Source organism: Salminus brasiliensis, chromosome 19 (genome assembly GCF_030463535.1).
Source record: "Salminus brasiliensis chromosome 19, fSalBra1.hap2, whole genome shotgun sequence".
NCBI lineage: Eukaryota > Metazoa > Chordata > Actinopteri > Characiformes > Bryconidae > Salminus > Salminus brasiliensis.
In genome coordinates, this window is record NC_132896.1 from 27,072,346 (window position 1) to 27,088,834 (window position 16,489).

General features: G+C 41.6%; 1 protein-coding gene across 2 annotated transcripts; it reads left to right on the forward strand.

The window, feature by feature from the left end:
• Positions 1-3,667: 3,667 nt before the first annotated feature.
• On the forward strand, positions 3,668-11,331 carry npy7r (neuropeptide Y receptor Y7). Of its 2 annotated transcripts, none has more exons than XM_072663664.1 (2): positions 3,668-3,805; positions 9,893-11,331. In XM_072663664.1, exon 2 carries the CDS (start codon positions 9,942-9,944, stop codon positions 11,061-11,063), a length of 1,122 nt encoding a protein of 373 aa, XP_072519765.1. In that variant the 5' UTR covers positions 3,668-3,805; positions 9,893-9,941; the 3' UTR covers positions 11,064-11,331. The 2 variants fall into 2 exon arrangements, with proteins under 2 accessions (XP_072519765.1, XP_072519766.1); XM_072663665.1 differs by lacking the exon at positions 3,668-3,805 and adding an exon at positions 6,548-6,598.
• The last annotated feature ends 5,158 nt before the right edge of the window (positions 11,332-16,489 follow it).

Below are 16,489 nucleotides of genomic sequence, written 5' to 3' on the forward strand. Positions count from 1 at the left end.
ATGTAAAATACATTCCCACACATTCTTGTGGTAAGAATAACATGTTAATAAAATGATACATATTTGTCCTTTTACTGCTTTGCAAATTATTAGCAGAGAGACATTTCAGATATTTACTAATATTAAATATGCTTTTATAAGTAAGCTTGTTCATACTAATAAACAATGCAATTTACTGTACACAGATCAGGCAGACTGCCCTGGTCACTTAGAATGGCTTGATTTGCGACAACTGTGCCCTTACACTCTTATTATTAATTGTTCTATAATGAACTTTTTCTAACCTACTACTTAATGATTCAGAGGGACATTTAATATACACTCTCTTAGCTATGTCTAGCCATGTCACAATGACAAGGGCATAAAGCTTTGGAGGTTGTTTATGCTATACAGAACTCTGTAAAGGTCAGGGTGTTTTCTGTTGAAGACTGCTGCGAGACAACTGCTATGACCCTGAGTGGCAGAGAAGCTTCTTAGCTGTTCTGCGAGGGGTCTGAGAGGTCCTGGGCTTGAAAGAGTGTGAACTATGAGACAACAACCTATCTGAGTGTAAATCCTCTCATCAGTAAGGTCAGCTCATGCCTGCTCAACACGTAAAGCTGTATACGGGCCAAAGGACCTTTTTTCCTCATTTCTCCTCTTTCACTTTTTCAGAGACGTTTTTGATGCATGAGGACTGGCTGGTGTGTCTTAGAAGGATGGGGTAGATAAGAACTTGTAGTGTTCATTTTTTAGCTGCGGGAACTGCCAAAGTGGGCCCCCTCACGGTCATCAGAGCTGAACAACATGTTAATCGGACACTACTGACACGGTCAAATTGATAGATGCTTTCCAACAGTTTCAGTTTAATCATTAATATTAAACTTTGATAGGGTGTAATGACCAATCGCTTTGATTTTAATATAACGAATGAGAAGTCATTTTAATGAGAGATCATTTTGATTTACATATATTTTACATAAATGTATAATTAAATTAGATGACGCCAGCATTGGTTATGGGGAGAGGACTCCCAAAGCTGATCTCACACCCTCACTGTTCGTTTGTCTCTCTCCATCTTTCTCTCTCTCTCTCTCTCTCTCTCTCTCTCTTTCTTTCTCTCTCTCTCTCTTTCTTTCTCTCTCTCTCTCTTTGGGTGGTGAATGTGCTGACCTGTTGATGTGGGGTTCCTCTATTTTATTATATATATTTTTTATATCTCTAATGCTGAAAAAATGCTACTATATTTTAATATGTTTTAAATTAAAATTTAACTTAAATGGCATTTAAGACTAGCTGGCATTTTTTCTCATTTACAGATTTTGAGATTTTGAACAGTCATTTATTCTGACTTAGCCGTGCCGTGGTAAATTATCCAACCTTATCAAATAACAGCTACAAATCTTGACCTGTGCCTCCCAGAATGCATAATTCTTTACAGCAATCTGTTGTAAATAAAAATGCAGCATTTACAGAAGGAATTCCACTTTAAATGTCCCTGTTTTTTTTTCTTGGGTGCATTTCATATGACCTACTGCTTCTCTTTCGGTGGAAATCTACCAAAAAAGACAAGGACAGATCTCCACATCAAGGAGGGCTTTCCCCCATTAGCACATCGGACCTTCTTCCACTCACAATGTAACCAAAAAGTGGATTGGCTCTTTTTGTTGATATAAACGAATGCCATGCTGAGAGTTACGAGAACTCCCATTCACATTTAATTCAGTGCTCAGTCTCCTCGTTTATGATGTCTCTGATAGCACTCAGTGAGCGATTAGTGAACACAAAGCTAAAAGTTCAAAAATCCCAAACCCACCCCAACATTTAGAGCTGGACTCACCTGAATCTCACTCTAAAGAAATAGTAGAAGTTGGCAACCCTGACTTCATTCAAAAATGTATATTTGAATATAGTTGAATAAACAAGATAACATGCTACAGACATCTGGGGTCGTGTCATTTTGTGTATACATCATACCCACATCAGGAACACCAGGTCTGTAGCAGAAATGAATGGGATTTTCAAAAATCGTGCCCTGTGCCAAAAAAATAGTCCCAAACGCCTTGTTTACATTTCACATGAATTATGAGGTCAAACAAGTCAAAATATGAACATCCATGCTAATAGCAGGCTAACACTCCTCTGCTTAAAAAGGATGTTGCTTTTGACAAACGTTGCTTGTTTGTTTGGGAATGCTGGGGTTGCCAGTCGGTCTTATGATGTTAGGTCAGTGTGTAATGTTAGTGTTGAATCAGCTGCCTTTAAAAATACTTATTCCATCTACTCAAGCGTTCGAACGTCTGGCCAGATCAGGAATTTAAAGGCCCACCTTCAAGTGCTGAAAAGCTGGCGTCACGGGTTTCTCTGTCTCACTCGTTGCTTGCACCAGTCATTTCACGCTTCTCGGCTGTAGAGCTCGGATTCATGGTACAATGCCTTATTTCTCTTATCATCTCAGCACGCACACACACACACACACACACACACACACACACACACAAAGGGAGAGAGAAACATGGCAGAATAATAACAAATAAATGTGGGTGGATTACATGAGCATACAGACCAAAATCATCTTGGGTCAAAGCAAAATGTTATTAAATCAAGTGTGGGAAAGTGATGAAGTTCTCACTGAAGTTCTAACAGAAACTAGCATTAACCTCATTATTACAGAGCCCCCCTATGGAGCCCCACTGGGGACATCCCACATAAATAAAACGTCAAAGTCGTGACCTTGACTTTAATAAGATGTGGGAACAAGATAATTACATGGTGGCCATGACTTAGTAAGATGTGGGAACAAGATAATTACATGGTGGCCATGACTTAGTAAGATGTGGGAACAAGATATTTAAGTGGTGGCCACGACTTAGCATGGGAATAAGATCTACTAAGCCATAACTTAGTAAGATGCATAAAGATCTCGTCTTACTAAGTAAGTAATTATCTCATTCCCACACCTTACTAAGTCATGGCCACTACATAGTTTTATATATGCACCATGTTTCCAGCTAGGCTCTGTAGAGTGCAGGGACACTGGTTGACTAATTTGAGTAATGAGCCTGGGTTTCGTACTCCCGTACTGAGCAGCGCCATTCTCGTCAAACCTGAGGGGGCGCTGTAGAGTCTGAACTGACCTTAATGATGATATTGAGTACATTGCATGTTTGGATATTTGGATATTTTAAAAAAATGATCCCAGTTCAGCAACACTAGTGTAATTTATTCTTACAAAACAATACATTTCAGCTATTTGGTTTGAGGGTGCATTTACTCTTTTACACCCTTGCTGCTTCCCATCATCACCACCATGAACACTTCTGACTGGGTAAAGCCTCTCTGAAGGACTTTGTTTACATCGTAAGCCTTAATCTTGCAGGAAATATGGACACGTCAGTTGAGCTGCCTGTTAAGTGAGGCGCCATGTGTACACCCCCAGAGCTGGGCCATATCAACAGAGCTTAATTAATTGAATCACTGTCACCGGGTGATCCTATTAGAACGGATCGTGGAGGTGAACCATCCTAACATCTCCTATCACACAGCAGAAGACAAACTCTCAGAACAGGGGTTGTCCTGCGACACGGCACATGTGCTCAGTGTGGATGGGGAATGTAGCGCCTTCAGCAGATAAACGCTGTTTCCAGCGCTGTGGGCTGCTGGACTTGCTCTCTCCGCCAGCAGAGCAGCTCCTGCTGTTGCATTAGATGAGTAGTTAGTGCACACGGCGGCTCAGGCTGCCCAGCAGCAGGGATGCAGGAGGCAGAGACAGGAACAACAGTGGCCGGATCTGCCCTCAGCACCGGCTCTCACCGGCACGGGAAAGGTGAGTCCATTCTCATCTGCCTTCACTCGGTTTTAAACGGAGCACAGCTTTATTAGGTCTGGTCGCACGGCAGCAGGGCGGTGAGGGTTATTAAGCTTCTTAGACACGACTTGTATAGCTTATACTGAAGCATTAGGCTTGCATGCACCTTGTTCAAACTTTCAGAGCGTCTGATTGCGAGGAAATAACACAGTTGAAGTGCCTGATAGATTCAGGGTTCAGGCTGGAGATGAGCCTAATGATCTTTTACAGACACACAGACTCAATATTGGCCCCAAAAATGCACCTTTTACCTGGTTATCTACATTATTATGAGATGTTTAAGGATAATTGGAGATATTCTAATTATAATAACTAATATCTTGGCAATGAAGCAACTCTTAAGAAGGACAGGCTCTTGGGCAGGTGGAGAGGTGCTCATCTGTAGGTGTTAGTCTGTAGACCCTAAAGCTAATGGGTTGAAGCTTGTTGCAGTTAAAGATGCAAACACTGGAAGCCTTTATGAACCTTAATCTGCTCCTTGGAAGTCACTGTTGGAGACGTTACAGTCTGAGACTGCAGTGGTTATATTGCCTGTATTCAAAGCAAAAAGGGTTCTGTATAGTACTGAAAATGGCTCTTGCTATTTAGAACCATTTTAAAGGTTTCTGTGTAGAACCATATCCGACAGATTTGCCATCATACAGAGGAACCATCTGTTGATACAACGATTAACAACAGTGTAAAAAAAGAAGTGCAAAATGGCTTTTTAAAGGTTCTCTCCTATTGTTCTTCAGTAAACGTAGTGATTATATATATATACTCCTAAGAAAAAAAAGGTTCTCCATCATGCTTAAAAGGGGTCCTTTGACCTTTCTCCAACACGTTTTCCATCTTAGAGCTGAATCATTCAGAACCATGTAACCCAAAGGTGGTATTGTTCTATACTGAACGATTGCTTTTACTGAAGAACTCTATTACTAATAGTGTAGAAATAAAAATGGGTTCTATGACTTTGTTTTAACAATTGTAGCACATTATTCAGTGCCATACAGACCATTTTTAAAGGATCTTTAAAGAACCATACACAACAGATTTGCCATCATACAGAAGAACCTTTAGTTAATGCAAAGAACCAGTTATGCATTCAAAACGTTCTTTGAATCATCCTTGAAAAATCATTTTTATAGTGTGATTTAAAGTAAAGTTACAAACACTGTTTTTTAGAAGTGATCCTTCAGTGGTTCTTCAGTGAAGGCAGTGGTTATATACACGCTTACAGTAAAAGGGGTTCTTAACTCTTAACAAGAGTGGAACCCTTTTTGTGAAACCATCTATAGCATGATTTTTATCATAGGGAAGGACCATTAAACCCAGGTAGCAGAGAACCAGGTAGACACTCAAATGCTTAACATTGATCTATGTAGAACGCTTGCCTCGCCTAAAGAACTCCTGAAGAACTCTTTCTGAGAGTGCAGAACCATAAACACTCAGAGAACCAGTTCAGTGCATAAATGGTCCTCAGTCCAAGCAAAAGGGTTAGTGCTGAAAATGGGTTTTTTGCACTGTAACAGTGGTGGAACCTTTATTGTGCAAGTTTTTTGCAGAAACCTGTCACATACATTTTACAGAGGAACCGTTTGTTGATCCAAAGAACCAGTTATGTATGCAAACAGTTCTTTAAATCACCCTTAAGGAACCACTTTAATTTCCCTAAGTTAAAGTGCCTTAAAGTCCCTAAGTTAAATTACGTAAAAGTAGTACAAACACTCTTCAATGGGTTCCCTTCAACCAAACACATAAAGGGTTGCATTGCGGAGGTTCTATACAAAACGTTGCCTTTACTAAAGAAAATGAATAATTTCTTTTCCAAGGATATGCAACTATGAACACTGAGAAAAACAGTGGTTTTCTACACACTATAAGCAAAAAGGGGTTCTTAGTGGGACTTTATGTATTGCTATGAAGAACCAATTTTTAAAGATTCCTCAAAGAACCGCATACAAGAGGCTTTTCATGCATAAGAACTGTTCAACCTTGCAAATTATCATTACTTTCAGATGATTCTGTTCTATTCTGAACCATTGCTTTTACAAAAAAAAACAACAATTACCCATTTTAAGGGTGTGGTTAAATGGTTCTTCTCTGTGATGGAAAACATATTGTGTATTATACTTTTATAATGGCTTTATTTAATAGGAAAAATTTTTCCAGAACCTTTTAAAAGGTTAAATGACACAGAATTCTCATAATGACAAATATTACATTTACTGACTGTGTGTAAGATGCTTTTACTTGCAAAGATATCATCTTTTGCAGCAAAGAGTGATTCAGACTGATTCAACATATTGACACAGTGTCAGTAATTAGCGATGAGCGACAGAAATGACAGCGTGGTAAAATGCCTGTCTAGCCAGAACCATCTGCAGGGTCAAGGCTAGAATGAACCGAGGAAAAGAATGAAATGGCAGAGGCATGCAGACTGGAGTATTCCTCAAGAGATCCTTGAAAAAGATTCAAAGTTGGAAGATAAAGGAAGCTAAAACTTTTTTTTATATAAATGTATTTTAAATTTTATCAGATTTTTCACCCATTTGGCCTGCCAATTACCCAATCCGTACATAACCCCCACCCCCCGACACCAGTGAGGGCGGTCTAGCACAAACCCCCTCCATGTGCACAGTCAAGTCGCTAATTTTTCGAACTGTCGCCATTTCAACATTGCCAGGCAACCAACACACCCAGAGGGAAGCACTGCATACCCGGCTCCAACGCACCAGACGCCAGTGACGGCCAGTACCGCTGCAAGGCAATGTAAGGGGAGAGCTCCATCTACCCACCCTGGAGAGAGCAAGGCTAATAGTGCTCTCCTGGGGCCTCAGCTGCCGATGGCCAGCAGCATGACTGGGATTCGTACCAGTAATCCCCTGATCACAGTGGCAGTGCCATAGTCCGCTGGACCTTCTGGGGGGCCCCAACTACTATTTTAATAGCAATAATAGATACTCTAATATAGGGCACTGTAAAGGGCACAGTGACTAGCTGTAGAACCCTGTGTTAGGAGTCAGGGTACATTGGGTTGAATGCTGAAGCACATTCAAAAGGAGGAGCCAATCACATTAGACACTGTTCTCATTTCCATGCAAACTGTTTATTGCTTTACATGCATCCAGACACACATACACAAATGCACACACACACACACACACACACACTCTCCAAGATTAATTTTTTTCCAGCCAGTTTCGCCCTCAGGATGCAATGCAATTTTCCAAGTTGATGCTTATCTCTGCAAGACTTACAAGCGATGTTGCCTTATCGCAACGCAAAAGCGTCCTGCGTCTCCTAAATGGAACCATTTCCAATAGTAATAAGAGAATAGTAATTTCACCTTTCTGTGCCGCCAAACTCTTGAAGACATGAGTGATTCGGGTGGCCACTTCGCCTGTTCATATCTGTAGATGTTTTCAGTGACCGGGCAGAAAGAATGGACACTTCTTTTCACAACGCTAAAACCGTCTGTCACTAAGGAGATGACCTTTCGGCAAACGTTGCTGCGTCTCAGAAGGAACCTCTTCAAAAGAGCCCAGAAAAAGGACAGCAAGAATGTAAAGTTCAGAAGGATACTTAAATAAGTCATTTATTTTACTGATACTATCCTCAGTTGACACAATAGCAATCAAATGACAAAGAGCTACAAAGGGTACATGAAGTTTAAGTATTAAATCGTTCACTGCTGGCTTGCTCCTGACTCAGCACTGCAGTAAGAAGTAACCTTCACTGATCTTTCTGCCGTAGAAGAGAAAGGCGGGCACCTGGTTTTCACAAGAAAATGGAAAGCATTTGTGTTACGAGACCTTCTTACAAAGAGCTCTTCGGTTGGCTTTAAATGAGACGGCGTAATTGCTTCGAAATTACCTGCTGCGTACCAACAAATGGAAGCACAAGTGCTTTTCATAAATGTATATTTATATATTTATATAAATATGTAGCTCAGTGGGCCCCAGGCTTTTTACAAAGACTCTATTAAGTAATACTGACAGCCTAATAATCACACACGTGCCTTTAATTGCTCAAGAAACTAACAAAGGAAGAGCTGTCTCATCTGTACTTTATAAAAGGCCGACCAAGTCCCCTAGATTTGTTTTGCAGTCTCTGATGACCAGAGACCAAATATCAAGCTGCTTATTGCCAATATTCTGCTCCCCGCCCCCCTAGCAGTGGACCCTGCAGCAGGACATTATTATATTTCAAGTCTGGTAATCGGCTTAAATGGCAATATAGTCCTTTGTTCAGGTCATGAGCTGAACCTTTCAGAGAAATATGGTGTTATCGCAGTGTTACTTTACGTAGCCGGCGAATTGGATTTTAATGGATTTCTCTCCGTCCCTAATGAAAGTGAAGGAGCTCATTAACCTTTTTTTGAAATGTAATGTCTTTCAATATTCCAGCTGCAAATGGTCCAGCGTTACATGATTCATAATCGGGATACAATTTAGACATTTTGAACTGACAGTGGAGATAAAAGTGATCAGTTTCACAAGCTGAAGAATGTCTGGCATGTGTGTGTGTGTGTGTGTGTGTGTGTGTGTGTGTGTGTGTGTGTGTGTGTTGGGGGGGGGGGACAAAACACAGTCAAATATTTTGTTACCCCATCCAATAATTCCTGCTGACATATCAGGTGACAGTGCAGTATTGGGCTTTGACATTAGAACTGACACACCCAACACTGACTTTTTCTTCTTTTCATTTTTAACCCTTTAAACTCACTTCACTTTCAGTATTGTGAGGATTCACTACAATGAGACTGAATTTTTCAGGAGGTAAAAAAAAACCAAATAGCACTGTAGGGATAGGCGATACGGTAAACAAATATTATATCACGATATTTGAAGACAGTACACAATATTTATTACAATATTTTGACTTGCAGACAAAATGCATCAGTAGCAACAGATTCTTAAAAACTGCCAGTCAAATACTCTTCCATACTGAGTACAGTGATATTTAAAATCTGCTGCCCTGCATTAATTAACCGGCACTAATTACACTCCCTGTAATGAAATGTGCAGTTGGCCAGTGTTCTTAAAGCTCTGATGATATCCACGATAACAAAATGTATCTAGATTTAAAAAAAATATCCGGCCATACTGCCCCCAGTACCCCAAATGTACTGTAACAAATGCAGGGACCTTAATGTCTGTCATTTCCAGTCAAAACAACCTTTATGTCAAAGTCAATCATATGATCCAGATAATCCCACACACATTTAGAGGTTTGGACTCTGGGGTGTTCATAGTGTTCATAGTTCTGAGAACACCAGCAGGTTTCTTTTTGATCGGTTTCCTTTTCTCAGTAAGAGCTTCTTATTGGCTCCACATCCTTACAACCCCACAGTGTTGAGTTGTCTTCTGACAGTGGAAGAACGGACAGATCTGAAGCGAGAGTGAACAGAGCTTTAAGTGCTGTTTATCTGATTAAGGCAGTTCTAGTGGTCTACCAGGTCATGCACGGTTGTTATGGTTGTTTAAACTCCAGTTTGCTTGTTCAGACTATCAGCATATGATGATTTGGGGAGAGACTGCAGAGAGGGGAAAGAACTTTGGGCTGGAATTCAGTTGTCTTGTGCTTGTGGTAGGAAGCCAGTGCCCTCTCTCTAAAACGTGGAGGCAGGAATGAGAGATGACACAGTTAATAGGGGGGTGGCGGAAGGACTTGTCATGGACATGTGAACAAGGTAAAGATGGTAATAATAGGACATGAGAATTGCTCTTGACCTTTTCCATTCCTCATGCAAGTGGCCTATTTCCTCAGGAATATCCTACATATCTCCTTTGACTAGAAATTGATTAGATTAGATAGGGTGGTCTCTGACATTTACACAACACTGTGCTTCAGCATGCATGCATACATATGGAGCTATTCCCATTTCGTCCACCATGTTGAAAACCCTAGGAATATACATCGTCCAGTCCAGAATCTAATCACGCTGAGATTCAGATCCCTGACATTCATTCATAATTACAGTGCATGAGATATGAAACACTGAAGAATGGTCTTTATGGTTTGGTTCTTTCAGTACAAGTGTGACTTTATTCTCTGCAACAGGTACATGCTGAAAGTTCTTGGACTGATCTGAGAAGATTCCCAGAACAACATGGGCCCTTCAGATCCAGCAAATGGCACAAGTGACATTGCCTGTGGAGGAGGAGGAGGAGAAGACCATGGCCTGGCCAATGACAGCATAGATCTTCATAAACCCATGTTTGTGGATGACATCACCAAGCACCTGAGCGTCCAGATTGCCCTCATAACAGCTTATTCCCTCATAATCCTGCTTGGTCTGGTGGGTAATGCGTTGGTCATTTACATGATCATTCTGTACAGAAACATGCGCACCGTTACCAACTACTTCATCGCCAACCTTGCTCTGGCCGACCTGATGGTGGACACTATGTGCTTGCCCTTTACCTTGGCATACACCTTGCTGGATGAGTGGAAGTTTGGGGCGGTGATGTGTCACATGGTGCCTTACGCCCAAGCTCTAAGCGTCCATGTGTCCATCCTGACCCTCACAGTCATCGCCCTGGAGCGCTACAGGTGCATCGTGTTCCACCTGGGCCAGCGGCTGACCAGGTGCGCTAGCTTCATCATCATCGGCCTCACGTGGGCCTTCGCCGCCATCCTGGCGGGGCCTCTGGCGATCTTCCGGGAGTACCGCTACGAGGAGATCCCCTACATCAACTTACGGATCGCTGTGTGCTCTGAAAAGTGGCCCCATGGCACAAACCGGGACGCCATCATCTACAGCCTCTCTATGCTTCTTCTGCAGTACGTCTTCCCACTCGGGATTATAAGCTATGCTTACGTGTGCATCTGGGTCAAGCTGAAGAACCATGTGAGCCCGTCCAACCGCAACGACAACATCAGCCGCCGCAAGAAGACTACCAAGATGCTGGCCCTGGTGGTCGTGGTCTTTGCCGTGTGCTGGCTCCCCTTTCACGTGTTCCAGCTGGCCAGTGACCTTGACCTGGTCCTCAAGTTCAAAGAGTACAAGCTTCTTTACACCTTGTTTCACATCGTGGCCATGTGCTCGACCTTCACCAACCCGCTGCTCTACGGCTGGATGAACAAGAACTACAGGAACGGCTTCCTTATGTTCTTCCGCTGCGAGCACAAGCCCGACACCATCCACCCTGAGGGATCCTTCCGGACTCGGTCGCTGCGAGGCCTGATCGTCAACGGCTACAACGACGGGCAACCCGCCACCGCTGTCTGACCCGCCGCTGGCTCACAGACCCAGGAGCTCGAAAGTTGCTGTGAACTTCATAACCTCGATTACATTTGCTTTTCGTATTCAGACGTATTCAACAGTGTCAAGACTTTGCATGTGTTTTATTATGTATAAGGTACTACATTGCGCTGATGGCAGTTTATAATCAGTGTTTGTCAGTCTATTACGATGGAAGCGCAGAGATGAAACTAAATGGTGCAAGAGTTTCATTATGTTGTTGAGCAACTCGTGTTCTGATTTCAATGGCAGTAAATTGACATTTCCATGAGAAAGCTGTGTGATTAAAATTGCTCTATTGACAGATGACGTCTGTTCAATGGCTTAATCAACCCAGTCCCATCAGAGCACCCGGCCTTCTGTAGACGGGTGGCATCTGAATGATAACGAATGCCAGAAAGTGCTTCATTTGTTCTTTCTCTGCATCTCCAACTGCAGCCGTGTGCCGTCCAGAAACAGTTGTGTAATCCGTTGTCACTGCGTCACTGATTTAGCACTCGTAATGCTAACTGATGCAGGAAGTCACCTGTGTATTGCAGACAGACGAGAAGCGTGTCATCTTGAGGACAGCTTGCAGGCAGCAGCAGCAAATTCTCTCGCTCTTCAGAGACAGTGGAGAAAACATCTCCACATGTCATAAGGATGCAGAACCTACCCACAGGTCATAATTATACAGCTATGTGACATGAGGGATGCTGATGATGCTGAAAAATGATTCAAAGAGAATGATTACAGGCCCGAGTGCCTCTTTTGCATCATTTTCATTTCATTTTTGTTGATATTTTTGGGAGAGTTAATTATGCATGAAATCAGAACACTTTTTTGTCACGTTATGTTATAAAGAAACAAAGCTGTTCTCCTGTCTAGCGCCTGAACTACAGCACCATTACATTTCCAGCAGATTCGGTTTCCATGTCCTCCATCTGGAGGTTTCTAACAAAGGCAAATGAAGCAGCTATGTTCAACTAAATGTAGGAGGCGAGCTACTTCAGACCACTGAGGGCTGACAGAGTTGCGTTTGGTCGTTTTCAGCGTGAAATGCGAGTACATTCCGCCCCCTGCTGGAATCAGTGAGAGTTGCAAATTGACTAAACACCATATCGACCCTCAAGGTGATATTAAGGCTTCTTTGAAGCAAACTAACGTGAAAGCAGCGCTTCTGGAGAAAAAATAATATTTCTGAGAGGCGTGAGAAATATAAAACAAGGTGACAGGCAAGGTGACAAATTGCAGCGATAGAGTAGCAAAAAATAATAATAATAATAATAATTAAAAAAAAAAAAAATATATATATATATATATATATATACAGTGTCTGTTATATTTAATCCATATTTCATCATAAATAAGTATATATATATATATATATATATATATATATATATAGCGCTAGCGATGTGAACACTGTTGAGCTCAGAGGGTAGATTAGACCTTATTTATGATGAAATATGGAATAAATCTCATAACTAGTGAGATATTATAAGAAAAATAAACGTATTCCTCTGGGCAGTTTATTAGGCATACCACACACACGCCACTATTCAAGGAGATGCAAGCCAGCATTTCCATTTGTCATTATCATCATTATTATCATCATTATCATCATTGTTGTGATTAACGCAAATAAACGTATTAATAGATTGACACCACTAATATATATCTGAGAGTCCAATAAGGGTCATTTTCAAGCGTCATTAAAGTGAAGTCCCTGGCAGTGCACATTCAGCTGTCAGCTAGTGAACTACGACGGTCAATAGAAACGAGCAGAGGACTGTGAGAGACCGTAGCGCCTCCAATCACTCTGCAGTCACCCTTCACGCTTCAGACATTCAGAGAAAGGTGTCCCAAAACGCCAACAGTCATGAAACTGATTCTAAGAGTCGACTCGAGTCGGCACAGTTTTCCTGATTTCACAAATCTCTGTGTAGAACTGAGACCAAAAGCTTAGGAGTCGACTCTGTATTTAAAACTGCCTGGAATCAAAGAATCGGTTCTTTGGATTCGTTTTCCAGCCCGAACAAACAACACAGTCATGTGAGGCACGCGTGCATCACCCTGAATCTTAAACCATGGCCTAAACCACACACAGCAGTACTACTAGCCCGTGATAGTATGGTATGCTACATTTTAGGCCCTGTCCACACATAGATGTTTAAAACATAGGCTTTTCTCTGTGTTTCAGCCTCCCATCCACACAAAAACGGAATATTAAGTCACTGAACCCAGAGGACTTTGGAAACGCTGTTTTCAGTGTTTTTGTGCAGATGTGAAAAACATGTTTTTGAAAAAGTCCCAGTGTCAGCTTGTGTAGGTCGGTGCTGACTAATATCTGGATTTGCTTTCTCATCACATTGCAACAGAAAGGACTGCATTCACATTTAGAGAGAGAGAAAAACTTCAGAGACAACAGCGCTGCCATGCAGTACCATTCAATGCAATGTGGTATATATATATATATATATATATATATATATATATATATATATATATATATATATTAGTTTATTACTATTTTTTCCTTGTATAAATCAGGTTTTTGGTCTGAATAAGAGGTCGCTTTATTCACAGAGGTCCCATACTTAAGTAAAAGTACAAATATTCCAGTTTGAAAATACTTAAGTAAACGTTACAGTATAAAATACTCAATTAAAAGTACAAAGGTACACCCTCCTGACTGTACTTAAACTAAAACAATTGTGTTTCTTTAAAAACAGGCTTTGAATTTCTTGATTTTAAACATTTCCTGAAATCATTTTTGAGATACAGATGAACACGACCATGAAGACTGAGTGAACAATGGTTTAGAAGGTGCTAGAAGCATCATCCTCATTATCATCATACAAATGATGACAAATTATACAAAATACTAAAAACTATAATCTCTGCTTGTTTGTACAACAAAAACTTAAAGACAGACATCATCAAAATTCAGGGTTATATTCAGTTCACAGATGATCAGTGTGGTAATGCAACTGTCCTCGGCTCTGACACCCTGGACATGTTTCTGTCTTTTCACTCAGACCTTGACTTGAACTAATTTACTGATATACTGTTTTAGTATTTCTTTGGCATCATAATAATATCAAATTATAGTCATTTTTGCACTAAAAAGTCAAATCTGACCCCACCCATCTGAAATCAACAACCCCACTCCCACTCCCCCTGCTGTGTAACTGTTGGTTTCCAGTTATTTACTGGTTTTTAAGAACTTGGTGGTAAAGATGCAGTTTATCCAGAAAGCTGGTGAAATGTCCACCTCTATCACTGTGGTCCAGTCAGGTTTGGAAACCTGTTTTTCAGACCACTGAAACCCCGGCATTCTCACCTCAGCCAGGCAAACTGATTTAACTCTACTGACCTGGAGAAACTGACTGGCAACATTAATCCATATTAAACACTGTTAGCTAACTGCATATAGATGCCTTTGAGAACACTGGGTATAACAGTAGCTTAAACATAGTAATAAACATAGTAACATAGCAGTAAACATAGTAGTTTTACTTCAGATTTAGCTTATTTATATGTGTGAACCATCATCTGATTCAGCTCCTCAGTGTGTCTGACCGAGCAGCCTCTGATACACACCTCTGACAATTTTACTTCGGACCGAACCGGACAGATATCAGCTGTGATCTGGGCATCATAAAGGTAGATAGAGGCTGTAGATCACTGTAGATCATTTAGTTAAACATTATAATACAGTAGAAAGAGGAGAAACACGTTCTCACAGAACTCACTCTAATGCATGGAGCCAAGACACCGAACCTCTGTCAGTGCGGTTCATCACATTACATATTTAAATAGTTTCACAGGGATTATTTTGGAAACAGTTTAAATCAGATTACAGAACCGAAGCTCAGCTCTGCTTATGTTTCACACGAACCAAAGCTTTCACAGATTCAGCAGAACAGCCGTGAGCACAATTAGCTGCCTGATTAGAAATGTAGGGAGTAGAAATAAAAAGTACAGAAACAAAATACCTGCCTGCTTATTCACTATCCCCAACATATGAAAATCCAGATCACTAAATAGAGCACTAATATAGGGAACACAATTCAACAAGGTACAAACGGTTTCGAACACTTCACACACGTTGTGTGTGAGCTCATTGATGTGTGGCAGCATAAGCAATTTGAATGTAGGCCTTCCTACATTCACAAATTATGGGTATTTATGGCTAATTATGGGCAAATAAAAAGGTAAAGGTGCACGTATTTGTCACTTTACATTGTACAGCAAAATATGTCCTCCACATTGAACCCACCTGTTGTAGTGAACACACACTAGTAAACTAGGGGCAGTGAGTACACACACACCCAGAGCGGTGGGCAGCCAACTCCAGTGGGACTCCAGTAGGATTCTTCATGGGATTCTCAGTATAAAGTACACCAAATTAGAACTGACTTGGCAAGTTCGACTCCAGAGGACGGGATGATTACAATAATTTTGCAATGGGAGCAACAGCATGGTGCGTAATGGGGCAGTGGTGGCTCAGCGGTTAGAGTGCCGGGCTGTCGATAACAGGGTTGTGGGTTCGATTCTCGGGCTTGGCAAGCTGCCACTGTTGGGCCCTTGAGCAAGGCCCTTTACCCTCTCTGCTCCCTGGGAGCTGGAGTTGGCTGCCCACCGCTCTGGGTGTGTGTACTCACTGCCCCTAGTTTACTAGTGTGTGTGTGTGTGTGTGTGTGTGTGTGTGTGTGTGTGTTCACTACCACAGATGGGTTAAATGCGGAGGACACATTTCGCTGTGCACCAAAAAAAAAAAAAAATCCTGCATTCTGGGATATTTGACAAGTCCACTCAAATCACACCCTGACACATCCTCGATAACACAGGCATTCAGACTGTACTCAGCTACATGCGTACTAATGAATGGAGCAGTGCAGCAGTTTTCACCAGTCCACAGGAACACAAGAAATTGAGAATCGGCCATCGTTTGTAAGCTATTGCAGTGCATTTGGGGATGGTTTGAGTGCACTGTGTTTTCGGACACCACTACAAAATGGTGAAACCCCAAAATAGTGCACTATATAGTGAAAAAGACAGGAAATGTGTGCACTGTATTTACACGTCGTTACACGTTCTTATTAGCACCCCCTGCTGGGCTGGCACAGTCGATGGAGCGATGGGGTCGTTTTTTGCTTGTCTTGTGGATAAAAAAAAATGTTGAAACTCCTCTGAAGATGGAAAAAAATCCATGTTTTCAAAAAATCCATGTTTTCAAAAAAGTTGGACATGTGTGAATGGATCCTTCTACTCTGTAAGGGCTGGAACATTAGCTGGGTAATTAACTAAAAGCGAGCAGTGGGTAAAAAGTAGGGAATAGGGAGCAGTGGGTAGGGGGTAGGGCCTAGGGCCTGATCGTGTCGGAACGGGACGAACCCAGTTGTGGGGCAGGGCTCAGTCCTGCATCA